Source organism: Indicator indicator, chromosome 23 (assembly GCF_027791375.1).
Source record: "Indicator indicator isolate 239-I01 chromosome 23, UM_Iind_1.1, whole genome shotgun sequence".
Taxonomy (NCBI): domain Eukaryota; kingdom Metazoa; phylum Chordata; class Aves; order Piciformes; family Indicatoridae; genus Indicator; species Indicator indicator.
In genome coordinates this window covers 5,168,404-5,194,892 of record NC_072032.1, presented here as the reverse complement: position 1 = coordinate 5,194,892, position 26,489 = coordinate 5,168,404, and the positions used below count along the sequence as shown (strand labels likewise).

The 26,489-nt window shown below is 43.0% G+C and overlaps 1 protein-coding gene across 1 annotated transcript in view; it reads right to left on the bottom strand.

The window, feature by feature from the left end:
• The window catches only part of SH3TC1 (SH3 domain and tetratricopeptide repeats 1), a 37,730-nt gene extending 17,047 nt beyond the window's left edge, over positions 1–20,683 (bottom strand). The window contains exons 1-18 of the mRNA XM_054391422.1: positions 20,479–20,683; positions 19,028–19,030; positions 18,314–18,388; positions 16,966–17,087; positions 15,596–15,701; positions 13,855–13,998; positions 13,032–13,209; positions 11,761–11,834; positions 11,365–11,560; positions 10,471–10,598; positions 8,548–8,589; positions 5,309–6,994; positions 4,450–4,630; positions 4,188–4,356; positions 2,826–2,948; positions 2,417–2,567; positions 1,177–1,373; positions 723–949 (exon numbers count right to left, since the gene is read on the bottom strand). Coding sequence (XP_054247397.1) covers positions 723–949; positions 1,177–1,373; positions 2,417–2,567; positions 2,826–2,948; positions 4,188–4,356; positions 4,450–4,630; positions 5,309–6,994; positions 8,548–8,589; positions 10,471–10,598; positions 11,365–11,560; positions 11,761–11,834; positions 13,032–13,209; positions 13,855–13,998; positions 15,596–15,701; positions 16,966–17,087; positions 18,314–18,388; positions 19,028–19,030; positions 20,479–20,683 — 4,007 coding nt within the window. The remainder of the gene's footprint in view (positions 1–722; positions 950–1,176; positions 1,374–2,416; positions 2,568–2,825; positions 2,949–4,187; positions 4,357–4,449; positions 4,631–5,308; positions 6,995–8,547; positions 8,590–10,470; positions 10,599–11,364; positions 11,561–11,760; positions 11,835–13,031; positions 13,210–13,854; positions 13,999–15,595; positions 15,702–16,965; positions 17,088–18,313; positions 18,389–19,027; positions 19,031–20,478) is intronic.
• Between the last annotated feature and the right edge of the window lie 5,806 nt (positions 20,684–26,489).

Sequence of the window (26,489 nt, the reverse complement as noted above, 5' to 3'; positions counted from 1 at the left end):
AGGTATCATTGCAGACAACAGTGACAGCTCTACAAAAGGTCAGTTAATAAAACCCCCTTGATAATTTAGCTTTGAAAACAGGGAGAGAATGCCTTCACCTGACCAGTGAAATCCAACAAAACAAAACTTGGGTAGTAGCAGGGATTTCAGTTCTGGAAGCTATTTAGAACAACACACAGAGGAGTGTGCAGGAATTGAAAGAGAAATTTTATCTAGTGCATGTAGGTTGTGCAGTGGATGTATTTGACAGAAAGTGAGGGGTGATGTCTGGAGAACTGAATTGAGCCAGTTCTCAAAGACTTCACCTACCAAACTTGTGCAAATGGAGCTGATGTCAAAGCAGAGCTAGAGCAGGTGAGAGCTCAGGCATACAAAGAAAGGCACAATCCCAGGGAGTGGTTTTTGCTCTGTAACACTTTATTAAATGTCTTTATATCTATGCCTTGACCATTGCAGTATCCAGCTAGAGAGGAAAATTTAGTTTAAGACTGATGGGTTTGGGGTTTTGTTCACAGGCTGCTCCTTAAACAGATACATACCCTGTAGACAGTATATACCCTGGAGACAGTGAAAAGTTCACTGCCATGTAAACTGGTGATTTAGTCTGGTAATTTTGCAGCACAGGTGTGAGACAATGAATGCATTCTGCACCCTCCTAGCCAGTGCAATATTTCTCTGGATACTTCTGCAGTTGTTAGACTGCATTTTCCACAAGTGCTTACAAACTCTTATAGCACAGATCAGGAGCTAGATTTATCCTCCTCACGTTCAGCTCTGTTGCAAAGGTTCTTGCTTTCTGATAGAAGAAGAGAGACAGTTCCCGATCCACCAGGAAGTTGTGGTAGATTATGGCAAGTCTTGTGTAAATCTTCAGCTGAGCTTTTTTGTTGCCCAGGTCCATGGCAGCAGCCAGTGCCAAATGATAATAGCCTGCTGCATCAAAGGGGTCCTGAAACAAGAGACACAAGGGGAGCACCCTTTGTTGTACTACACAGAGAACATCCAAGCTCAGTGTATTAGGAATCAAACAAGAAGAGTACAGATGCTGGACTTGAGTAGGTTTTCCTGCTTCATTATATTTCCATTCTAAATGCAGCAGCCCTGAATGTGGTAAACCTGCTGCCACAGAACATTACTGATGCCAAACCCTGCTGCAGAAATTACTACATTTCTTACCTTGAGGTCGTAGAATATGATGTCTCCTAGGATGGAGTACACCTTGACGTAGTACAAGGTTTCCTCCTCAAACTCCAGAGGAGAGGAACAGAGGGACAAGGCCTTCAAATAGAAATGTTCAGCTAGCTCAGAGTGCCCCAGGTGGTGATGGATGGCAGCCAGACGATGGTAAGCTATGCGCTCATTTAGCTGATCTCCTGAGGAGGTAATGGGAGAGTCAGGATAAAGACCAAAGAGGCAAAGCAGGCAAATTGTCTCACAGCAGAAGACCTCTCTGCTATTTTCTGGTTTATTACTAGATAGTGTTTACTGAGTTTCTGTTTAATAGAATCACAGAATGGTAGGGGTTGAAGGGACCTCTGAAAATCATCCAGTCCAACCCCCCTGCCAAAGTAGGGTCACCAAAGCAGGTGACACAGGAAGGCATCCAGATGGGTCCTGGAAATCTCCAGAGAAGGAGACTCCACAATCCTTCCCTTTTCCCTTTCCTAACTAATTTTTCTCAAGAGACCCATGGCCAAAACCTGTTCTTTAAGAAAAATCCCACTGAATTCCCAGCTGGAGGATTTGATGATGTCTGGGATTTGCTTAAGAAACAGCTACCTTCATGTCTCCTGGACAAATACACACCCATGTGCATGCTTATGAAGAACACAGATTATTATGAAAGTCATGGAACAATCTAGCTGGGTCACAGACTCCCTTGCCCCTCCCAGCACATACCTCACATCACAAACTGACAAAGAGATGATTTTTCAGACTGATCAAAATTACCTCTCTGTGCCTGTATGCAGGGGTGAGAGGGGTTTTAATCAGGTGAATAGCTCCCAAAGTTGAAGAACAGCCATTTCTAAAACTAGCCCTGTGGGGTTTGATTACTTTACCAGGTTGGGTCACCAGCAATGTTATCAACAATCTGCAAGTATGACATGCAAAAGCCTCTTAGGACAATATTGGTCAGTATTGGACAGTATTACATCTTAGCTTCTAGAAGCATGCTCAGTTTGGGCTTTGGAATCACAGGTTTCATTCTGTGCTCCACCAAAGGTTTCCATATGAATGTGGAGTTAGAGGAGGCAGCAATAATATTGTTAATTCTTAAATGGAGGCAAAAATAGCAATGAGAGCATTGTTGTGGAACCCTGGCAAGAAATCTGACTGAATTCAAAGGAAGAAAACCTTTTAGTCTGGCGTAGTTCATAGACATCAGTCATTCAGCTGTAACTGAAATTGGTCTTACCTAAATTTACACTGAGCATGAGAGATGCTCTTGCATATTCCAGACTTTCCTCATAAGCCTTCAGATTCACCAGCAGCTCCACCAGTTTATTGCACAACCTGAGCTCAGTGGGTTTGTTGCCAGTCTGGACAGCAAGTGGGAGAGCCCTGTCCTGAAACACATAACATTAGGTACAGCTGAACTCCAAGATGACACAAATGGAAAGCTGTCAGTGCACATCAGGCAGTTTCTGGTTTCATTTTGCACAGGAAGTGCAAGAGGTGATCTGTTAACACCATGACAAAGCATTCAGCTGCAGTAGGTTATAAAGTATTTGCTGACAGGATCAGGTTTTGGTGCAGCATGTGTGGAACACTTGCTGTAACAGGAGGGTGCATAACTACTGATGCAGTAGAAAAACTGCACAAACCCTGTAGAAAGTCACTGCTTTCTCCTTCTCCCAAGTACCATTGAAAAATATGTCTCCAGCAGCTTCAGACAATTCCATTCCTAAATTGGGATCTCCTGTGTGAAGGGCAGCATCCTGAGCAACCTGAGAACAAGGAATGAGGAAAGAAAGAAAAATAAATTAATAAATAATAAATATTAGCAATTGAAACCAGAGCTCATTAAAGCCTCTCTCCTCATTGTAAGGTAGGAAAGGCTCTATTGGAGGGGACCATGCTGTTTTTTTTTATGGTACCCTGTTTTTGAGCAGGCCAGCTGCTGAAAAAGGAACCTAAGCAAGCTGGGCACAGAGTGCTGTGGTCACCCTTTTTCTGGCAATAGTATCCTGCTCCCTTTGTCAGCACATGGCACTCTGTAAACAGTGTGTTTGGTAGCTTCCACATTGAACTGGAATTAGATCAATGCTTACTACAGAAAAATTCTAATTGCAGGTTAGATATTGCTAACAGTGCAGGTGTAAGAGCCTGAAGTGGATCCTGTAAATAAATGCAGCTCTGCTGTCCTGTTCCTCTGAGCTAAATCTGTGCCATGTTAGCCGTGGAAAGCAGCACACATCCTTCCCAAAGCAGGAACACCAGGATACTCAGTGATAGGGTAAGTAGGAATGTAAACGGGGACTTCCATGTGGAACAGGATTAAGAATCTTGCTTTGAGTTTGTGGTCTGAGATTTTCAAAGTGCATTCAGTTGATCCAACTCCAGCTCTGCTCTTAAGCATCAAGGCAGCAATTCTTTCCCTCCTGTTTTGGCTGCAGGCACCTAAGGACTCCATTGCATCACATTGTGGCAGTTGTGTTTTACATGCAAGTTAAGATGTGAGGACTTGTACAAGTTACTGACACAGTGATCAACATTTCAGTGGGTAGATTCCTGCTTTGAGACTTTCCTTGTGGACAGGCATTGACTCTGCTCTAAAATGCCAGCTTCCATGCATGCACGGAGTGGAATACACATGCACATCCCTGGCCTGCTCCTAACAAGGGAGACAAAACACTGGAGCAGGCTTCCCAGAGAGGCTGTTGGAGTCTCCTTCTCTGGAGACAATCAAAATTCACCTGGATGTGTTCCTGTGTGACCTGCTCTGAGTGACCCTGCTCTGGCAGGGGGGGGCTGGACTCAATCTTTTGAGCTCCCTCCCAACCCTTGACATTCTGTGACTAACAGAAGACACTGAGGCTTTCAGCTGTCAAGCACTACATAAATGGTGTCAGCATTTGTTCAGAACAGCAATTAACAAGACCTCTGGGATCATTATATTGAAGTGCTCTCACCACACCACCTGCACCACGTTGGCATGTGCATTCCTGTACCTGTGGGCAGCATACCTGAATGTACAGATCCACCAGCTCGTTCTGCCTCAGAACGTAGTAGATCTTCCCTGCCCTTAGCCAAGCATATGCCTCTTGCTCTTTTTTCTGGAGATCTATAAATATTCCAAGGCTTCTTTTGGTATATTCCAGAGCTGACCTGTAAGCCCTGAAACAAGGAAAACTGCTCATGACCAGAGGGTTCTCAGAATTCAGTCACAACCTGAAGCTGTATCAAAAATCAGTCAGAATGAAAGCCAAGTCATCCAGCAGATCCTACCTTTCTGTTCCTAAAGACAGGTAGAGCTGACTAATGGTTTCCAGTATTTGTCCCTCCAGAACTTTGTTGGACAACTTTCTAGCCAAAGAGAGTTGATACTCATTGTAGATCACACACTGAGCCTCGTTGGGAGCAACTGTACTGTAGAACTGGCACAGCAGTTTAATTGCTTGTAGTTGGCCTAGGAGAATAGATTAGAAACACTAACACAAGTCTATTTCAAAATATAACTTCAATGAGCTTTAAAATAATTACTACTTCCCCTTTCACAAGTTACAGCACAGCCAATAACAATATAAAAGTCTTAAAAAGAAGATTGGCACTGCCAGCTTCTTCACCCCCAAGATTAACAAAAGCTAGAGATTACCTCAGGCTTGATCTTCCAAATGAACTAATAAGCCAGTCACCTTACCTATAGAAGCTGCCTTCAGCATGGTAGCTGATTGAATATTCAGTAAAGCAAGCATGGGTCTTGTAAACACAACTATTTGTTACAAAACCAATCCAGAGTACTGACTGGTTTTGTATCTTTCAGCTTGAGTCTGGTCTGTTTGTGCTACCAATAAATATTGGCAGTGTTCCTGAACGTAGAAATCTCTAGCCTCTTTACTAATTATTTCAGTTTTCCTTAACATTTCATGTTCTTTATCACTTGGGGCAAACTTAAGCACCACCAGAAGAGCAAACCAACATCTCTATTTCTCCACCATTACAGGACAGAGCAAAGATTTTGAGCACTTCGATAGCTGTCACATGTCCAGACATAAAAAGCTGTTTAAGGAACTATTCCATACTTCCACAACAAGCATTCCCATTGGTCCACTTCACAGCTTTGAGAGAGAACACCCCAAAAACTTACTTTCCAAGTGACTTGTCTCCATTGCAACCAAAAAAGCCCATTCATAATAAACCCTTCCTTTTTCTCTTTGTGTTCTACCAACATAGTAACATCCCAGCTGAAGGAGGACTTGGATAAAGTCTTGGCCACAATCCATGCTTGGAAGCTTGGAGAAGAGCTTCACTGCCCTGATGAAATAATGTTCTGCCAGCTTGCTGGCTGCTGCATGCAGGCAAAGTGCCCCAAAGTTAGCCAGGGCTATAGCTTGGTTGTGGGTGGTGCCAGTCTGTTCCGAGAGGCACAGTGCTCTGTAGTAGCTCTCAGCAGCTGCTTTGGTGTTGTTTGTTCTTCTCAGAGCAATAGCAAGCATGTTATAAGCAATGCCTAGTTGTTGGGGATTGCTCCAGGAAGAGTCCACAACAGCATTTAAAATGACTAAAGCCACATCACATTGCCTGTGGAGGATGTATAACCAAGCAAGTGAAACCAAGTTGTTAATAGTTTCCTCTGGCTTAGCAGAGACAGAGTCCAGTGCTTGCAGCATGTAAGTGATGGCCTTTGCATACCGCTTGTGGTGGCTGTACAGTTCTGCTAGACTGAGGCAGAGAGTGCTGCACAGGCCCTGCTGCTCAGCACTGAACACTGAGGAAAGTGCTTGCACAAGGTAAGGTGCAGTTTGGGATGGGAGCATGTGTCTGAGTCTTCTCAGACCGTAAATCTTCGGAGCATTTTTGATGACTAAATCAATCCTTTGCAAGGAATCCATTAAGGTGTTTGGGCTCTGGGAAGAGGTTACCTTTATGCAACTTAACACAATGTGTGGCAAGCACTTTTCGTGGTAGGACTCTGCTAGTTTGAAGTAACAGTGGTTTGCTAAGTTGTTTTGTAAACCCAAGTCCTTAAGCAAGAGCTGAAACCTTTCCAAGAATGGCAGTGCCTCTTCATGCTGCTTGTGTGCACCGTAGTGTTTTGCCAGTAGAAAGCATGCCCTTGCCTCTGCGTGTTTGTTCTGGCTCAGAATTGTCCTCTTCAGAGCATACTTCAGAATATCTGACTCCAGGTCAGCACTGCAAATGTAGTTGGGAGTTCCCATCAGAAGAGATGCAGCCTTCTCAAACACATGAGTGCATTTTTCTTTGTTCTTCTGTGTCAAGTAGATGGCTGTGAGGTTTGTGTAGAGAGCAATGACAAGGTACAAATCACTGAAGCCTCCAGCCACTGCTCCCAATGCCTCCTCAAAATACACCCGGGCTTGGGAGAGCTTCAGCTTTCTAACACTCAGCCTGCCTAAGAGAAAGCACAGCCTTGCTAGTGCCCAGGACATGCCTGCCTTCTTTGCTGCTTCCCTTGCTGATCTGAAGAAGCTGACCAGTTCCTCCTCTTCTGCAAACCCACAGAACATGCTGCTGAGAAATGGGCAAGAGAAATCATACAGGGGCTTGAAGTTCCTGTCATACTCTTCCCTATTTAAGAAAAATATCAATGACTCAAAGATGCCAGATGCTTGAACATCATCCTGGCATATATGGAAGCAAGGTCCCTCAGGTGGAGGAAAGTTTGCTGTATTTGGAGAGCCAGCAGAACCCTTTCCTTCAGTAGTTGGCTTTTCTGCCTGGGTGACCTCCAAGCTCTTGAAGTTCTTCAGCAATTCTTCTATCTTGCCATTCTTGCTGGTGGATCCTGTGCTAGAATGTGAAGATGGAGCATCTGAAATTCAAATAACAAATTACAGCTCATAACTCCATTTGTGCACACACACAAAGAGCTTTGATAGACCAGTGAGAACATTTACCAGTGGAAGATGCTGCTAGGGTAACATTGTGTAAACATCCTGCACTTCCCTAACCATTTGTCTAGGAGATGTGCCAAAGGTGGGAGCAGAGACAGGTCAGGAAGGAAGAGTTGTGGGAGACAGCAAGAATGGGGATAAATAGGGCTTGTAAGCAAGCTTCTGATCAGTGCACTTAGCTAGCTAGGCCCAGTGCCTGATCCAGCACTGCTCAACAGAAGTCCAACATTAATTAAGAGTGAGATTTGTGCCTGAGTGCACCCTCAAATAGCATACATTGAGTGCACATCATGTGTTCTCTCTGGGTGTATGAGTGAAAGGTCTGACAACGATTTACAATTCCAACTGGTTGGTAAGAAGAGGGAGACCAGAATCTGGGAAGACCCAAGGTCTGAACTGGAGACTGGTTAGAGGGCCCAAGGTCAGGAAATGGATGGACTTGAAGTGTAAGGACGCTGTGAATTTGATCAGGCATGTGAGTTGGGTGAGAGTGTGCCCATGTCTTGAGAGACAACTAAGGCAGGTTAGCCAGGGAGGGTGCCTAAACTCAGCTGCTGCAGTTGAAGTCTCATATGGGTGCTGTGAGGGTGTCTGCAAAAGTCCTCTTCTCCTGCCCACGTTATCTCTGTGTGGCCAGCCATGCCTGTGTGATGTAGAATAACATTTCTTCTTTCACTCAAATACCAATCCTGATGCTCTGCTGGCACAGAAACTCTCTCAAAATCACCAAGTTTGTGGTGACTGCTGTGGTCACTGACCTAAGATCTGCTCATACTAGCTTTGTTGAATACCTCACAAGTATAAAACCAGACAGACATGGTATCATCTCTTTAGTCCTCCCACTGTTATCCATCCAGCATAGTAGGGCAGGGACTAAGGATCTCATTTGCAGTCAGTGTAAAGCTTACAGCTGCCTATCAACAGGAGCTTAATGAAGTTGCAGATTTAGAGCTCAGATTGCTTAGAATTTCATTTCTGAAACTGTTCATCAGGATCATAAATATAGAAATTGGTATTTAGAAAAGCATAGGACAATGCAAGTAATGGCAGTGACAGCTAAAAACTAAATGCCAATGGGAAATATGCACCCTCATCAAAAGATCTTCTTTGGGAAATAGATTTATGGGATGAAATTGTCTAGTAGATGGAAAAATCTTTAGAAGTTCAAAGTCAGCACTTGCCAGGTGCCCCTTGGAGTATTTTGCCCTGTTGATGTCAGTGGTCAGGGGGTGGGGTGTATATGTGTGTGTGTGTGTGTGTGTGTCAGAGCAGTAAAAATAAATCATACAGTTTGCAATTGAAGAGCAAGGTCCAAGACAATCTGTATGAAAAACCAGTGTTTTACAGCAAGACCTAGGAGAGCAAAGAGGGAGGAAAGTTATAATGGGAAGAGACAAAAGGAGAAAGATGGCAAAAAAGATCAGGAATCTCAAATCATGTTAATAGTTTTAGGCAAAAAAAAATATATTACCACATTCATAGGATTTCTGCAGTTCTGCTTCTTCCAATTGGTCTGTAAGGAAGAAAGAATAAGAACCACGTTAGTTATGGTATCTTCATGCTTTTTCTGTTTCAAATAGCTTTGGGTCAGGCTTAGAAGTTACTAAACTTCTAGGACACATCCAATTCTTCTGACAAAGAATTCTGAACTGAAAATTAGCCTCAGTTTAGGCTAACAGATACTAGAGATAGACCTTCCTGCTGATAAAGTCACTGCTTTCTCCACAGTTAGCATCATGCACCTGCCACTGCTCAGTGAAGTGGGGGGGACATCTGCATACCCCAGGTAGAATCAAAGCCCAAGTGGTGAAGATGGTCTTGTTAGCTGGGGGAAGATGTGAGAAGTTGTTGGCACTTGTAAAGATTAGAGGGGAGCTGAGATATGGTGGCAAACACGCAATAGGCAGAAATAGCAGTATGGCCACTAAGCCCATGGAATTGTTTTAGTGCCTAGTAGAGGTCTGAGCTTTTGCTTCCAGATTTTTCATCTGAGTAAGGAAGGAGAGATGTGGAATCATTCTGCGCTTGGACATAAGCTGCATTTTGCAGCTCAGGTCTGACAAGCCTCAGTTGTTGGTCACACACAAACTGATGTGCACAGTAAAACCAACCTGCCTGAGTCAAACCTGCACAGCCAGCTCCTTTCAAACTGGAGCCTGCAGGCCTGTCTTAGGGCAGCACCGATAGATAGAAAACTTTGGTAGCTATTTGGCAGTCATATGCATCACCACAGGAGATCCTGTGGTGGGATAACACATTGTTCAGCAAGATAATTGCATCGCACCTCCTTACACTAAGACTTTAAAGGTGAAACCTCAATCATCTCGATTAGTTTATGTGAAGCATGAGCACTTCAAGAAATAAAAGCTGTGTCACAGACTAGGTAACTAAAAGCATGTCTTTTTTTTTTTCTTTGTTTCCTTTTTTCCTTATTTTTCTATACCTTTGAAATCTGAATCAAGCACACAGAGATGCACATTTGCATTAGCTGGCAATTATTATTCCACCTTTCCAGCCAGCAGCATCTCGCTGGACACACTGGCTTTTATAATGCAGCACTCTGCCATTTGAAAGTTTGCAGAACTGTTCAGATCAGAGTTTTTTAAAACTCTTCTTAAGTCATTCTGCCCCTGTACTCAGCACTGGTTAGACTACACCTTGAGTACTGGGCCCCTCAGTTTAAGAAACATGTTGAGCTGCTTGAACATGTCCAGAGAAGGGCAACAAAGCTGGGGAAAGGTCTGGAGCATAAGCCCTAGGAGGAGCGGCTGAGGGAGCTGGGGGTGTTTAGCCTGGAGAAGAGGAGGCTCAGGGGAGACCTTATTGTCATCTACAACTACCTGAAAGGAAGCTGTAGCCAGGTGGGGGTTGGTCTCTTCTCCCAGACAACCAGTGACAGAACAAGAGGACACAGTCTCAAACTGTGCCAGGGGAGGCTTAGGCTGGATTTGAGGAAGAAATTCTTCAAAGAGATTGACAATTGGAATGGGCTGCCTAGGGAGGTGGTGGAGTCACCATCCCTGGAAGTGTTTAAAATAAGCCTGGATGAGGCACTTAGTGCCGTGGTTTAGTTGATCAGATGGTGTTGGGTGATAGGTTGGACTGGATGATCTTGAAGGTCTTTTCCAACCTGGTTGATTCTGTGATTAATTCACTCCAAAAAAGGACAAAGGGTTTGTAAATGCTCTGCTTGGCGAAGTCTTGCATCAGCAGGAAAGTAGCATATATGATCTAAAGGCTTTTTAAATGCCATAGCCACAATCAAACTGGATACCAAGATATTTCAAAGTAGGTGTAAAGGCTAGCATCTCATTGAAACAGAAATGGTCAGAACAGGCAGCTAGGAACTGCACCTGCCTCTTGGGCAGTAAAAAGGAATAAAACCCACACTTACCCACTCTGTACACAGAGCACACATCAGTGAGGGAGGTTTGTTCCAGCAAGTGTATCACTTCTTCCAAGTTTTTTTCTTCTGAAAAAAAAGACAGCTCTTCTGCTTCCAGAAAATCCAGGTCTTGTGGTCTGACAGAGAAAGGAGCAACCTTGAAGGAGTCTGAAAGCAGATGAGGTTTAAAGAGCTCTCTGCATCACATTGGGCCTTGTTAGAGAAACCAATGCATTCTTGACACGGTCCTGCTGTGTTCAAATTGCTATCAAGCCACATTTACAAATGTACAAACTGAGTAGCTCTGCTTGCACCTCCTCTCAGTTTCTGCCCTTTAGGAGTCTGTCATGGTATAGCATTTTGAGAGATTCATTAAAAGGACATTATGGTATTGAATTTAAGATAAAGTCACACATCAAATGGACCTGAAAAGAGCCTTCCAGAACTTGCTGTTTCAGCCTGCAGACAGTCCAGACACAAGAGCAGCTTACTGATGTGGTGCATGCAGGAGTGCACTTTTCTGTAGGCTTCTCTGCATTATCAGCAATTATATGCCAGAGGAGCCCTATCTGAAGCACATTAAGGATACCAGCACAAACAGAACTCAGATGTTTTGACATAAATCATGAGAGACCAGCAAAAATGGAATCTTCTGCAAGAGTAAAGCTTCTTGGGTCTTGTGAACTGAACAACAGAAACTGAAACAGATATAACTATAGATAATATTTCCCAGCAGTTAAGCAAGCTTCATAATCCAGTTTCTCAGTATTTGTTTTAACTGCTCCACACCAAAACTGTTCTCATTAAAATCAATCAAAAAAATCCCAACTAAACCTGAATTTAACATTCAACATTTTCAAGCTGAAGAGCTTAAGTCTCTGAAGTTAAATAAAGATCACTTACTCATTTCTAGGTAAGTCCAGTTTAACATGACCTGTCTTTACAAAACCTGTCTGGCCAGTAGACATATGCCTTCCAAGAAACCATTCCATGCATTCAATGAAGTAGCCAAGGATCTCAATCTTGTCCCCTTCCTGGAAACTCATCTCTTCTGACACAGTACTTTCATAATTCATCACAGCTAGACAGGATCCCATTGCTGTGTGTTAAAGGAGATAAATTACTTGATCTACAAATATTATTTAACAATACAAATAGACTTCCAGCAACTCAGCAGAAAACCTGGTTAACAAAAGATGTTCCTGGAAGCCATGACTTGCACATCCAATGTGACAAGGCTTAAAGCATCCAAGCCTCACCAGTTTGGTTTGAGCAATTAGAAATGCAAAAGTTTCTTACCAACTTTCTTGATGGATTCAGATTCAGTCTTGTATGTAAAATCAATAGGGTTAGAATATGCTTTAAGAAACCATCTGCAAGTAGAAAAAGGAATTGCAGTCAGAGTATAAAAAAACTTCACTGTTATGACAACTACAGCGATGTTTTAAATCTATTTGAAACCAGACACATCCCTCCTTCAGTTTCAGCACTGTCTTACATTTCAGACATCTGGTTTGAGTTGTAGCAGCAGTAAAAGAAGTGTTAGTTCAGGCAAACCAGCCAGAGAAAGCCATGCTCCTTCACCTTGCTCAAGGTCAACAGAGAAAGTCCAGCTTTTTAAATACCAAGAGCCCCTCAAATGAATGATTTTTCTGGTGAGTCCTGAAGTGAGTTCATTGATAAGTCCATTGATGTCACTTTGGCTTTATAGCAATTATGAGCTTGGAAATGAAACAAACTATACTAAGGGCATGGATGGCTCCTGTTAGCAGTATTGAGTAAAGACACTGCTGACCTGTTATCCACATTTCCAAGCATCTCACTTCTTACTATCCATATTTCCAAGAATGGCTGTGGTGGTGCTGAGTTGATGGGTGAACTCTGTGATCTTAAAGATCTTCAACCCAAGCAATTCTATGCCTCTATCTCAAAAATCAGCATTTTTAACTTTATCATTCTAGAAATGTTAATAGATTTCAGACTCAGGGGAAAAAAATAAAAATGAAAGCACGATCTAACTGAAGATCTAGACCATCCAGACTAATCTCACTTGTGTGGTATGGATGGAAGTAGAGTTTTTGTCCTCAGGGCTAATGGCAGATGGATGTTCCATGATAACCTACCATTTACAATCACTCATTTCTAAGCAGACATTGAATCACAAAATGGCTTGGGTTGGAAGGGACCTTGAAGACAATCTAGTTTCAACTCCCTTGTCATGGGCATGGACACTTCCTGCTAGACCAGCTTGTCTCATCTGACCTGCCTTTGAACACTGCCAGGCTTGGAGCCTCCACAACTTCTCTGGACAACCTGTTCCAATGCCTCACCATCCTCATGGGGAAGAATTTCCTCTTCATGTCTGATCTGTATCTAGCTGCTTCCAGTTTGAAGTTAGTGGTTTGAAACACACTAATGTTCTCCACTATCAGAATCATGGATTTACAACATTTCACAACTGTAGGGTGTTACCATAACAAAAGCCATCACACCCCAGGTCCTGTCACTACCTGCCTTTGTGTACACATGGAAGAGATGCATGTGAAAAGTAGCTGGAGTCAGGTACCTACTGATGAAAAGGGATCAGGGGCTCCAGAGAAGCATTAGACAGCACAGCTGTGTCACCATCCACAGATCCACCTGGCACAGATCCAGTGAAAGCCCCAGTCTCAACAGAAGTGTTTATTTCATTGTCCATAGCCATTACCTTTCTTATCAGGTTGTCAGGACATACAACAAAAAATGCCCCTGAAAGGAAAGCAGAGGAACAGGTGTCACATTCTGTGATGTTTTAGTGTTACACAACCATAAAACTGGCTTCAAGAGCATCAAAGCAATACTCAGAAACTGGAAATCAAGACTTTCAGATGCTCATACTTGTCTGTCTAATTTCTCTTTCAGTGGGGGGAAAAAAAAAAACCACAATAAAATAAAGGCAGAGCTGAGATGGTCAATGAAGTGCAGAACCTTCTGCTGCTGCAGCATTCCCCATGTTCCTGCTGCAGTAACCAGCAACCCTTCCAGCCCATCATTGTCTCTGATGGTGGCAGCAGGTGCTGCCTTAGGAGAAGCACATGAGCCTTGCAGCTATCTGTAACCCCTCTCCTGTGCACCTCCAGGACCCCGAATAATGTTAAGCAAGTTGGAATATGCATCCTGCCCTAATCCTCCTGAGATCCATTTATGCACCAGCTGCATATGAATTTCTCTAATCCTCCTGTGAATCTGTTGAACCCAGTCTGTGTTTGGTCCTCTTCTTTCTGGTGCATTTGGAGTGGACAGATTCAAATGTCAGCTTCAGTAAGGATTTGAATAGGTCTTAATATTAGATCTGGGGACCTAAGAGAAAGGAGCTTCTCTATATTTAGCCTCAGCATGTACCCTCTTCCTTACCTTCCTGTGCTAGCAGGCTTCTGTACATCAAATCTAATGATTTTTCATTTATACAGACTTCAATGCCTGCTTCTTCCTCCTCTTGAGAAGAGAGCCAGAAAGATTGATCTAGGAATAGATTTTCCATGCAATGATTTATAAAACCTAGAAGGAAAAAAGAAAGCCAACTTGTTTTCTTTGCAGTTTTACAGTAACATACAAGAAAATAACCATTCAGAAAGGCAGGGACTGGGGTCAGCATTTGGAGAACTCCATTATTGCTGAACCAACAACAGCTACACAGTCTTGGTTAAATGACAGCCAGGAAGTCACATGCATAGCAGCTACTTTTGATGCTTAGCTCTTAAGCTATACCTAAAAGGTGCTCAACTCTTCTGTGCATAAAAACTGAAGCAGACCATGACCTCCCCTTTCAAAAGTCCCCTATAATTCAGCTATGTTTAAAGGTTTGAAGTCTGAAAGAGGCAATCACTAGCAAGCTCTGAGAAACAGGTCCTCAGCACCACTTAACAGATGGCTGGAAATAACCTCAGAAAATAATCTCTTTATAAATGTCTGCTGCCTGATTCAGCTCTGCTGATTTCTGCAGGTCCTGTGCCTGACTAACAGGTTCCTGGAACTTCTTTGGGACAAAGATGCTCCAGCTTACCAGTCATGTAAATCTGAGGAAGGTAGTGCTTGGTCTTGGAAACCGAGACACCTTGCACTAGGATTTAGAGCTTTCAAAGCTGTGTGATAGTTACAAGGAGATCTGGGTTGGTGCATCCTAGTCAGCATGATATAGATAATTACTTAAAGGGCCAACATTAATGCATTAGAAAATTCTTTGTGCAGAAAGTTGTGATGAAGAGGAAAGGTGAGCAGATGAGTAAAGTGCTGCTCTGCTGTTTGGAAGATGCTGAATCAATTCCCTGATAGCCACAGCCTGGCTTAAAAAGAGACTTTCACTTCTTGTGCTCTCTTTTCAAAATTGGATTGAAACAGTTGTTTTTTTTTTTTTTTTTTTTTACTCTAAGGAACATTAAAAAAATATTACAAAATTGCAAGCAAATAGACACCATGAAATTAAAGCTAAAAGTCTTTTTTAAATTCGTCTGAGGGAAACAGGCACCTTCAATAATGCACACAAGCTCTCCCTACACACAAGAAAATAATAATCAGGTAAGCAAAATGGAGACAAAAGATCTGATTCAAATGCTCACTGTTTGTCAAGGAAAGGTGTGGAACAACCAGAGGAGTCCAGTGGGAAGTATGATTAGAAGTTTAAAAGAGACTCTGTGAAGAGGGACTAAGAGCAGATTTTCCTCATGAAAACAACACAGAGTGGAGGGGTGGCTTAGGAACCTCCAAACAGGTGTTGGCACAGTGCAAAGAAAAAGGAGTAACCTCAACATGTCTGCAGAGAGGAGAAAAAGCTGTAAAAGCATTTCACTTGGAGCACAGGTTAGACTTTAGGACTAAACCATCTGGATTGCAATGGACTGCTTACAGATCTGATCTGATTTTGGAGTATCAGACAATCTTCCAGCAATGATAGCTGTTATCTGCTTTGGGTTCCCCTGGAGATTGGTCTCTCCAGCCCTATCCCCAGCACCCAAGCCCAGGAATATTATTTACTGCCATTAGGAGTTAACATAAAGAGTCTCAAAAGCCTGTTGACCAAGTTCCCAGTCAATCAGAAGTTACAGTGCAGAGGAAGAAGGAAAGCTCATTGAGCTGTGGGATGGTGAAACAGCTTTACCTAGGGAGTGGTAGGTTAGAAACTTCCAGATTTCTTCAAAAGTTTTAAATGTCACCACTATTAGATCTTGGTCACTGTGAATAGACAGCAGCCTGGCAGACAGCTCCTACAAAGAAATCAACATTTTAATTGCAGTTGTACTGGACCTGAGCCCAGTTTCTTACAGGTAACACTTAGGCTAAAATGCTACGTATTGAAAAAGGGATTTAAAAAAAATTCATTCAGGATTTTAAATTGAACAACTTGAACAGCTTAAAGAGCAATTCCTTTTGGAAAACCAGAAGTCCAACTGAAGCCTCTTCACCAGGATCAGTGCTCTGATCTCCTGCATGCCCCTTTCTACACTAGATTAAATATTAATGAGATCCTGAAATCTATTAATAAATTGCCAAGACATACTAAAATATCTCAGCCTCAAGGGCTTCATGCACTGCTGAATATCAAAACAACATTTTAAGGAAACTTCTGAGTACAAATCTAGCTTCCTCCAAAGCTCTTTTCCCAATGAGGCCACAAATCTGGTCTATTTGCATGTGGGCTTCCATCTCCTCCTGATCCCTTTCTCCATCCAAAGCAGAGCAGTAGGAAGGCAGATTTTACACAGCCACACATCAGCAGGCTGCCGGTGGAGAGTTCAAAACACATGGAAGGCAAATTATGTAGAAACACATGCTTCCAGGAGAATCAAAGCCACAACTAATTAGAGTTTCAGCATTTGGCCTGCTACTGAAGGAGGCTGGAACTTGTGACATGAAAGGTCAAATGCTGTCATCCTGCTTTTTCATCAGGAGGGAGAAGGTGACTAAGTTGCATTTGTAGCAAACCTCATTGACACATTCCCTATATACAAAGATAGCCATAAAAACGGGCCAACCCTCTTTTTGTGCTATTTAAGGCTCTGAGCACCTAGCTTTAGGAAGTCCAATATTTATACTGTTCTCTTTCAGACTTCCTCTTTGGCAGTGGGCTCCTTGGGTAACTTGGATGCTAAATGACTCCAAGTGACTGGAAATTGAAGCGAAGAATCAAGGAGGGCAAATGTAAAAAGCAATCAGAAACCCTTTGGTGCAAATGAAAGCAGGATGTTGTCAAACTAAAACCCTTCAATGCCTTACTCAATCTTTTATTTCATGTAAAATGTCATCTTTAACTGGATGTAAAATAAACAAGCCCAGCTTGTGGCACATCCTTTCAGTGCTTCACTGTTTGCATGTCTCTAGATGGCTACAGGTCACAGGAACCTCCGGTCACTCCAATTCAAGCAAACAGCACATAGATGGAAATAGGACTCCAATATCTCTCAGACTCTTTCAGTTGCACAGGGGTGAATTCTCTGAACAAGCAAAACAGCTCCCAGGCCTCTGACTTACACTGAAAACTGCCATCACCTCTCTGCTGTTGTTCTCCAGGAGACGGAGCTGCCCTCTGAGCTGTCTCTGGAGCCTGGGATCAGGACATCCACTCCGTCTTATCAACAACCTCAAGGAGATATCTGGAGAAGGAGATCATAGAATCACAGAATGGTCTAGGTCGGAAAGGACCTCCAAAGATGATCTGGTTCAACCGAGTCTGCGGTCAGCAGGGACATCCTCCACTAGATCAGGCTGCCCTGTCCAGCCTGACCTTGAATACCTCCAGGGATGGAGCCTCAACCACCTCCCCAGGCAACTTGTTCCACTATTCCGCTACCCTCACAGTGCAGAACTTGTTCCTAACATCCAATCTAAATCTACTCATCTCTAGTTTGAAGACATTGCCCCTCATCCTAGCACTACAGGCCTTTGGAAACAGTCTCTCTCCATCATTCCTGTAGGTCCCCATTAGGTTTCGCCAGAGCCTTCTCTTTTCCAGGCTGAACCATGTACAGTGGCACAGGCTAGGAGTCCCCAGGGGACACTACCTGCCACTGATGTCATTTGTCAGATCAGAAGGCAGAGCACACCCAGTATTGGTTTCCAACAAGAGAAGGGGAATGTGACCAGACACTCAGTTCCTTAAGCCAGGCCATGAGGCCTCCAGAAGAGACTGAAGACCTTCACTCAATTGCAACTTCGTTGAAAACACAGCATCAAGAAGAGGGAAAAGGAAGAAAACCCCAACCAACAACAACCCCCAAACAAAAAAACCCCCGCAACAAACCCCAAACCAAAAAACCCCCGCAACAACCCCAAACAAATCCCCAACAACAACCCCAAACAAAAACCCCCCGCAACAACCCCAAACCAAATCCCCCAACCAACAACCCCCAAAAAAAAAACCCCCGCAACAACCCCAAACAAATCCCCAACAACAAACCCAAACAAAAACCCCCGCAACAACCCCAAACAAATCCCCAACAACAAACCCAAACAAAAACCACCACAACAAACCCAAACAAAAAACAACAAACCCAACAGACTTGGAAAGGCTACAAACTTAAATAAGACATTTGAAGAATCAAGACCCATCTGTAAATTAAGCACTGAACTTTGATTTGCCTTTTCTGTAGCCATTATGATACGTTCCATAAATTGCTTCAATCTTTAACAGCAATTCTTCCTTTATGAGAAGTTCTCAACAAATGTTCTGTCGAAATTGGACCTGAAGCACATGCCCATCACATGCTGTCATGAAGTACATCATGAAATGTGCAGGAGTGATGACTGCAAGTCATCTTGTGTATTTGTCTCACTTAAAAGCATTCTATTTCTAGGATAACATGGAAAGAAAATGTCTTACCAGTTGGAAAATTCTCTGCTTGGTTAGGAGGGGCCCTTGAACTGCCATTCATGCATTTCTCACTTTGTGAACACTCTGTCATGAGAGATGAAATAGATGGTTAAGTGCATTTTCTACGTCCATATAAATAAGACTTAAAAAAAACAACCAACCAAAAAAAAAAAACCCACCACAAGCCCTTCCTGCCCCAACTCCTCACACTTTCAAAGCATTTGATGCATTGGATAATTACTAAAACAAAATAACTATCTTTACCCCCTTCCTGCAATATAGTTTCCAAACCCCACAGACAGTATCTGCAGGTCATTTCTACCCTGCTGGGGAGGGAGTTAAATCTCCATTTCATCACTTTGATGTGAAGCTTCAAGATGGAAGCTTCAAGAAACTGAAGTCCCATGTGGCAGGGAGCAAGATTTAGCCTTCAATTTCATCATCCTTTGCACCTGTACTAAAATGTGGGCTCCACTGAAGCTTCAGTAGAATAAACTGGCAGTGATATGAGGGCCTTCTACTAATTCACATAGAGCAAAATAATTCTATTTGTTACAGACTTCACACTGAGGACCATGTGAAAACAACTGGTTTGAAGTTTTAGAAAAAGAACATAAAGTCTAATTTATGTTAATAGCAATCTGCCTTTTTTTTTTCCCCTGGTTTTGACCCATATTTCTTCCACTCCTTTTGGAATGACACATTTTCATGCTGAAGAAACACCCACTCCAACCAATTCCAGTGTTTTCTCAAGGCTCCCTTGGCAAAACCCAATGAGGATAAGGCTTGAAACTTCTAAGAATAAAAGTGGGAGAAACAGATCTTTAATTTTTAAAAGAAAAACTTGTTTTTTTCCCATGTATCCTAAGACATTTTCCTCTGCAGATCTGCTTCTAAGGAAAACATTGGAACAGAGTAGAGTGTGGTGATTTCTCAGCCTTCTGCACCTTCCCCTTGAGTGCCTCTATTGATGTTGCATGAACAAAGTCATGCAAATAAAGGAGGATACAGAAACAGAATTTTCCCACTTCGGAGAAAAGGCATTAAGCAGTGAAAACGTCATCTTTAAGGCCAATTATTAGTCTATGCTAGAAATTGCAATTCCCAAACACTTTGGAGTTTGTTGTGTTTTGCTTGGGTGTTTGACAGGGTTGACAAAAACCCTCCAAGATTTGTTTGACTTGAGTCTGGACTCGATAATATTTGTTTTGAAACAGAAACACAACAGCAAGCTCGAAGAGGTGTAGCCTGCTTGTATGTAAGGAACAACTCCCATTTCAGCTCCCCACAGCTTCTAGGACCACACTCAGTTGTAGTTCTGCTTTTCCTGTGTTTTAGTCAGAAGTAGAAACACAGCAATCAAAACTTTGACATCTTATTAATTGCTTTGGTCATCATTTGGCAGCTGCTAAGGACAATCAGTGTGGCTTTGGTGTGGGAGCTTGCCAGTGCAGATATTTCAATAGTATCATACATGGACTGTCTTTGAGAGTTATTTACTGAAACATGGATATCGAACAGGAAATATTTTAACTGGGGTTGTGTAGTTTGGAGAAAAGGAGGCTGAGGGGAGACCTGCTTGCTGTCTACAACTCCCTCAATTGAAGTTGGAGCTAGGGGGGTGTTGGTCTCTTCTCCCTAGTAAGAAATGGTAGAGCAATAGGAAATGGCCTCAAATTGCAGCAGCAGAGGTTTAAATTGGACATTAGAAGAAACTTCTTGACTGAAAGGGTTCTCAAACACTGGAACAACCTGCCCAGGGAGGTGGTTGAATCCCCATCCCTGGAAGCGTTTCTAATAGGCAGGGATGTGGTGCTGAGGTACATGGTTTAGCACCAGCTTTGGTAGAGTTAGACAGCTGTTGGACTGGATGATCTTAAAGGTCTTTCCAAACACAAGTGATTCTACTCTTGTCTGCCAAAAGCAAGTTCCAATTAAGAGCCCAGCCTATACAGTATTGCCACAGAGGAGATACAGCTACTTGTTTTGTTATATTTAACAGTTGTAGATGTATTAACAAAAAAATAAAACAAAACAAAAAAAAACAACAAAACAACCAAAAAACCCCCAAAGTTTATCTGAAAACCACAAAATGACAGCTGAAGAGCACAGTAATTTAAATGCAAAGAGAAGTCCAGTGCCAAGTGGCCAGCATGTATTGATCAATGTCTTACCCATTTCTTCTTGCAACACGTCCATCCCAACTCCATCCATGACAGTGCTGATAGCAGCATCAGCCTCCACAGGCACCCACTCAGACTTGCACCTTTCCTGCTCCATTTCTTTCCTCTCCAAGTTCCTGTCCTGATTTCCCTCTAGACCAGGGATGGTACTAAGATTGAGCATGGATGTGCTGCCTGCTGCTGCCAAGCTCTCCATGATCAAATTCCTTACAGTGATGCAATTAACATTATCAACAATCTGAGGAGAGAAAAGGAAAGTAAAAATGATTAAGAAAAAAAAGAAAATCAGTATTTTAAAGAAATGTCCAAATACATTCACATGTTAAAGAGCTGTCCTTAGCCTGCAGGAGTTGCCTGTAACTGTAATACACATGAAGGTATTTGCTTTAGATTTCTCTCAGAGGAATTGATGTGCGACACCCAAATTCATCAACCCAATTAGATGATATCTAAGGACCCTTCCAACCTCAGCCATTCTATGATCCCAGAAAAAGCTCCTGCAAGCAAGTGGTCTCCCTCTGCCTTATCAACAAAGCGATAGATTTGACTAAGAACAATTCAAGGCCTTAAGTGAAGTCTACTTGTGCCCTCCAGTTATTCATTCCTGGCCAGCTTTATTCCAAAGCCTCCAAGGGACAGCATCACTCACATAAACAGAGGCAATGCAGGGGGAAAGCATCCTTTTGTAAAGGTGGTGAGGATGGAATGGGTGCTACATGATTAATTCAAATGAGCAGGAAGTTCAGATGAAGAATGAATCCTCTGCAGTGACACAGTGCAGGATGACAGACACAAGGATCCAGAGATTTCTTTGCAGTAAAGCAGAACAGTGAGCTGCTGAAGCCAGAAGCAGATTCTGGCAGCAATACTGGTATTGGCATGAACATCAGAAAAAAAAAAAAAAAGAAAAATAAAAAGGGATAGAAATGAAAGTAGAGCAGAAGCAGCTGAAAATTTCAGTGCTCCATCTACAGTCACTGATGTGAGACTTTCTGCAATCTCATTTCTTGGGTACAAGTTACTTCAGCTTTGGAACAGCACAGCCAGACCACACCAGCCAATGCACCCACAAAGGACACAGATCAAGCAGGCAGCACATGCCCTACTGATATTTAGAACCCCTTCCCCCATGGGCTCTCACAGGCCTCTAATTGATTTCATAAACCCACAGGACAGATTTGGCTTTGGTCCCATCTCTTGGACTTCCCCCAATTCCACTGTGCTTAGTCCAGCTGTGCTCAGCTGCATACAAACTTGTAATCTTCCTGAAACGTCCTTTCTGCTGTTTTCCAGCAGAAATTGGTTAAAACTGAAGCTGTTGATAGATTACTTAATGCTCTGCCAAAACCTCAGTGCCTGGTCACCTAGTAGCCCTTTATGATCTGCTGTCAGACTGGTCAGGAAACCTCTGCCCTCTCTGTTCACCATGCAATGGAGTATCTCAAAGCACATTGTTCTGGCTTGTTCCTTCACATGCATGTCTCCCAGCACTCACTGCCCTCCAAGCTTCACGTCACAGAACCCCAAATCTGAGCAAACAGCTCCAACATGAACTGCACAACAGCTTCCAGCTGTCCACCATGGTAGGCAGGTACCTGGGGCAAGGCAGTGATGTCTGCTCAACTTTCCTACACTGTTGTGCAGTCACTGAAGCCTTTAGCCCATGGAAAACTTGAATGAGCAGTAGCCTACATCGACAGAAGTGAAGCAACTCTAAAAAGGATTAAAGGAGGTGTGCTGAGAGGTGGTCTGACCAACTCACTCTTGGGAATTAGACCTTAACCATATCTACCTCAAGTACATAAATTAATGAGGCATGAAGAAATCTAGGCTGGGTGTTGGGTTAATGTCCTCATTGTCCCATTTTGCCATTGATTTGAAAAATGCCAGGCAGAGTGGTGAGGCTGATTTTCAACAGATGCTTTCTGGTGTAGCATTGCAGTTCTCCATATAAAAAGTTCTGTGCATGAGTTCATAGAAACCTGTGAAACCCAGACAGCAACTCAAACAGACAATTTGGATGCCTTTCCTCAGCAAAGAGTATTTCCACTAATGCATTTCATTAGCCTGGTTGTTTTGATCTCACTTTCTGTTGCTAACTTTCCTGAAAAAGTGCCTATCAGGCTTGATGACCTAGTTAGGAATGACTACAAGCACAAACCTGCCAGAGCCCAAACTCACTTTGCAGGGGATGTGCTTTTCCATTTATGCAGTTGATCTTTTCCTTAAAGCCTTGGCAGCAGCTAACACCCTGCTTTCAGTGCTGTGCCAGTAAACATGGTCACTTTCACACTCAAGAATTAAACACTTCAGCCTATATTTTGAAAATACTGCAATCTCCTGTTGACTAGGATATAAATATTGTGATATCAAAGCTATTTTAATTCCAAAGGTGACTGCTTTAATGACATTGTTCCAAATTGGTGTCCATTGTTCCCTGACTCCAAAGCCAGTTGTTTTTGATCAGGATTATCTTTCATTCCAGGAAGGAAATTCAGTCTTGAGAATGTTATTTTTTTTTTCCATCAGCTCCTATCTACAAGCAGAAATATCCATCCTCAACAAAATATAGGGAAAAAATATATACTGGGACTTGAAATCTTAGAGTTCAGGTGAGTTGGAGAAAATATATTAACTTTTCTTGTCTTTGGTATCAATACATACTGAAAAGGGCAACATACAAACAGGGTTGTGAATCAACCTTTAAATCTCAACAGCAGGTAGGATGCCTTAATGAAGCAAAATGGATATGCTCTGTTTAAGAGGATTAAAACCTCAGTATCCCAGAACCTGAACCAAAGGGGAAAAAACATAAACCCACCAACATCACAAAGAGTGAAAGCAAAAATGCTATCAGCATTTTCTCTTGTCTCTGAGGTACATCAAATCAAAATTCAAACCTCAAACCCATTTCCAACAGTCATGCCCTCCTCTCCTTTATGTTTGCCCTATCAAATGCCAGCCCTCATGGCTCTGTATAAGTGCTGAGAACAAGCACTGGGTTCACCAGTGCCATCTCTCCCCACAGCCTCAGCTCTCTGGGCACTGCCCTGCACAGAACCATTGGCAGCACCTGTGAGGCCCAGGTCAGCTCCCCTGCCCCTGGCTTCTCACAGAGCACAGCAGGCTGGACAGGTCTGCACTCAGCAGCTGTTGAACATGAGGTAGAATTAGAGGGTTTTTTTTCCTGCTGCAAGCTAAACTGAACAACTCCCTTATCATGCTTTTCCCCTCTGTTGCTGCTTCCTCTGCACTGAGTGCTCCTATCTGTTTTTAAAACAGTTAACTGGAAGGGAAAACATTTTCCACTTCCCCTGGCTATGCATATTGAGGCATTCCCCAACACCACCTTTTGCTGTTTTCAGACTTGTGGACAACAGGAACACTTTCTCTCCTGCCAACTGCTTCCCATTTAAAGGGAGTTGAAGGAGGAATTTAGTAACATCCACTGAACAGCTTCTGTCTCTTTAAAGGTGTGTTTCTGAATAGCAGAACAGGATCACCCCCACAAAAATGGCATCTGCTTTTAATTAGCTGCCAAAACCCTTAATGCAGTAAAATATTCATTCATCATCTTCCCTCCGGGAGGCTCAGGACAACTTCTTAATGACTGGTTTCAAGTCACCAGTTGTTGAAATTTTACAGAGATGGAAATCAAGGCAAAGATTATTTGTGATCATACAGGAATGCTATGAAGGTGCTGGAGAGGTAGCCAGGGTTGTTCATACATACTGGAAGCCTCCTGGATGGTCCAAGGTTGCTGCCATTGCTCCTCTATGCATCAATTCTTACCTCACCCAAAGAAGATGAGCACCAGCTACTGCTTGTTTCTGCCCCTAGCTGAGCCCCTGGTGGATCATGGGCAGCTCCTCTGAATCTGAAGTCTCCAGGCTCTTCTAAACCTGAGGCAACACAACTTTGGTAGCCCTCAAATTTTCACTTATCTCATGCAGTGCACTGCATTCCTCCAAGGCTCCAGACCAAGTGGTGAAGCCTTCATTGCCTTCATCTAAAGGACATTTGACACTGTTCATGCCCTTGATCTGCTCTGTGCATCTCACATGTCACAACACCTCAGTCTTACTGCCACAAGGTAATCTGGGTCATTTTCCCAAGCTGATGCTTAAAGTAGCTCTCCCCTTCTCCCCCAGTTTCAGCTCACACTTGTTTCACATCTATGTTAGGCTACAAACATCTTACAGCCAAGATCATTGCGGACTTTGTCCTCAGAGAAAGTAAATCACAGCCTTGAGCTCTCTGAAATTCAGTCACTGACATGAATTTTTAAAAGCAACTCCATACTATGTAGAGTATAGGCAACACTTCACACTTCCCTCCAGTGCTGCTATGCAACAGAAAAGCAAATCTGTAATCCAGGTAAACAGACCTAGGAATGTGAGTCCTCTCCAGAAAGGAAGATTGACTCCTTTATCACTGAAGAAGCTTCAGGTTAGTTAATTCTCAGTAAACTTTTGAAAGCAGTGGCATTGTTCACAGCTGGTCTACAAACAAAAGCACCCTACCAATCAAGATGCACTAGATTAATTTATTTCATACCTTAGCAGCACTGAAACATGCTTACCACCTGCAGTCCAGCTCTGAAAGCTCCCTAAATCCAAAATTTCCAACTTCAGAGACAGAAAACTGTCAACTAAGCTCCACGCTTTCAGAGACGATTTAAAATAAGCATAAACTCCAGGGGAGGTTAAAAAAAAAAAAAAAGTCAGATGACTGCCAGGGAACTACAAAAGGCATCTGTGAATCTCAGCACTTCATTCTGAGAGCTGGGTTTGAGAGAGTTCGATTTGTGGCAGCTAATGCAGAGGAATACGCCAGAAGGAATGCTCTCGTTCCTGGATAGCAGCTCAGCTCACACAATATTCCCTAGAGCAGGGAGCACAAAGCAGCTCACCAGCTCCCAGCAGGTTCCCCTCATCCTGACAGAGGACACTGGCAGATTTTGCTGCCATTCCACCGTGGACACAGCAAAGCATTGAAAGCTACTGAAACTGCCCCTGTCTGACTGCAACTCTAACACGTTGTCAAATAGCAGCCACAAGCACCTAAAGCAGAGCAAGAGATGGACATGCAGATACAGAGCACAGGACTTCTCCTACCTTTTCCAAGCCTGATTCCCTCTAACATGCTAGTAAGGAGCAGACAGATCCGCGCTCTCCTCAGCTCTGCTCAAAACTGACTCCAGCACAGCTCTTCCTGTTTGGCCTTCTTATCTTTCCTGTTGATTGCACAGCCTGGCTTGGATGTGGCAAGTACAAAAAGTTGTCTATTAACTGATCCTGTTAATTCAAAATCTTTTTTTTCCTCCTAAGGAAAAAAAAAAAAGAAAAAGACAGAAACATTCCTAAGCATGGAGCTGAGCTACTGAAGTTCATTATGTGAAGCAGACATGGATCAAATATGCTGCAAGGTTGAATCACACACTTTTTCTTTTCAAAGTCATTATTCCTGTTGACATTTTTGCATTAGTGGCTAAAAGACTCCATGGGACACATCCAGGCCCTTGTGCTAAGTGAGCATTGTTCAGAGTAACAACTGGTCCTTCAGATGGAGCACCAGGCTTTGTTGCTCCTTTCCTTTCATCACAGAGGTAGAGTTCTTGCTATCAGCACAAAAAGCCTGGGGAAGAACTGTTTGACAAGGAGTTTGCTCTGACATGGGCTTAAATTGCAGAAGTGTAGAGTTTTGCAAATCTATTACATACCCTGCATCTATCCAGCACCAAATAACAGGTGTAGGAGTTTAGCAAGGCTGCTGCAGAGCACCTCTTTGTCACAAGACACTGTCACTGATCCAGCTGCTACATCCTAAAGGACCCCCAAAGTCTGGGATGAGAACAGTTGAAAAGAATCCTATTTCCAGTCTGCTTGCTTTTTGTCCTCCACACCTTGAGATGGTTTTATGTCCCCTTCCTCCAGTCACAGTTATGCTACACTTACAGCACTGAGTACCCCATGTACCATCAGTATGGACCATGCACATCT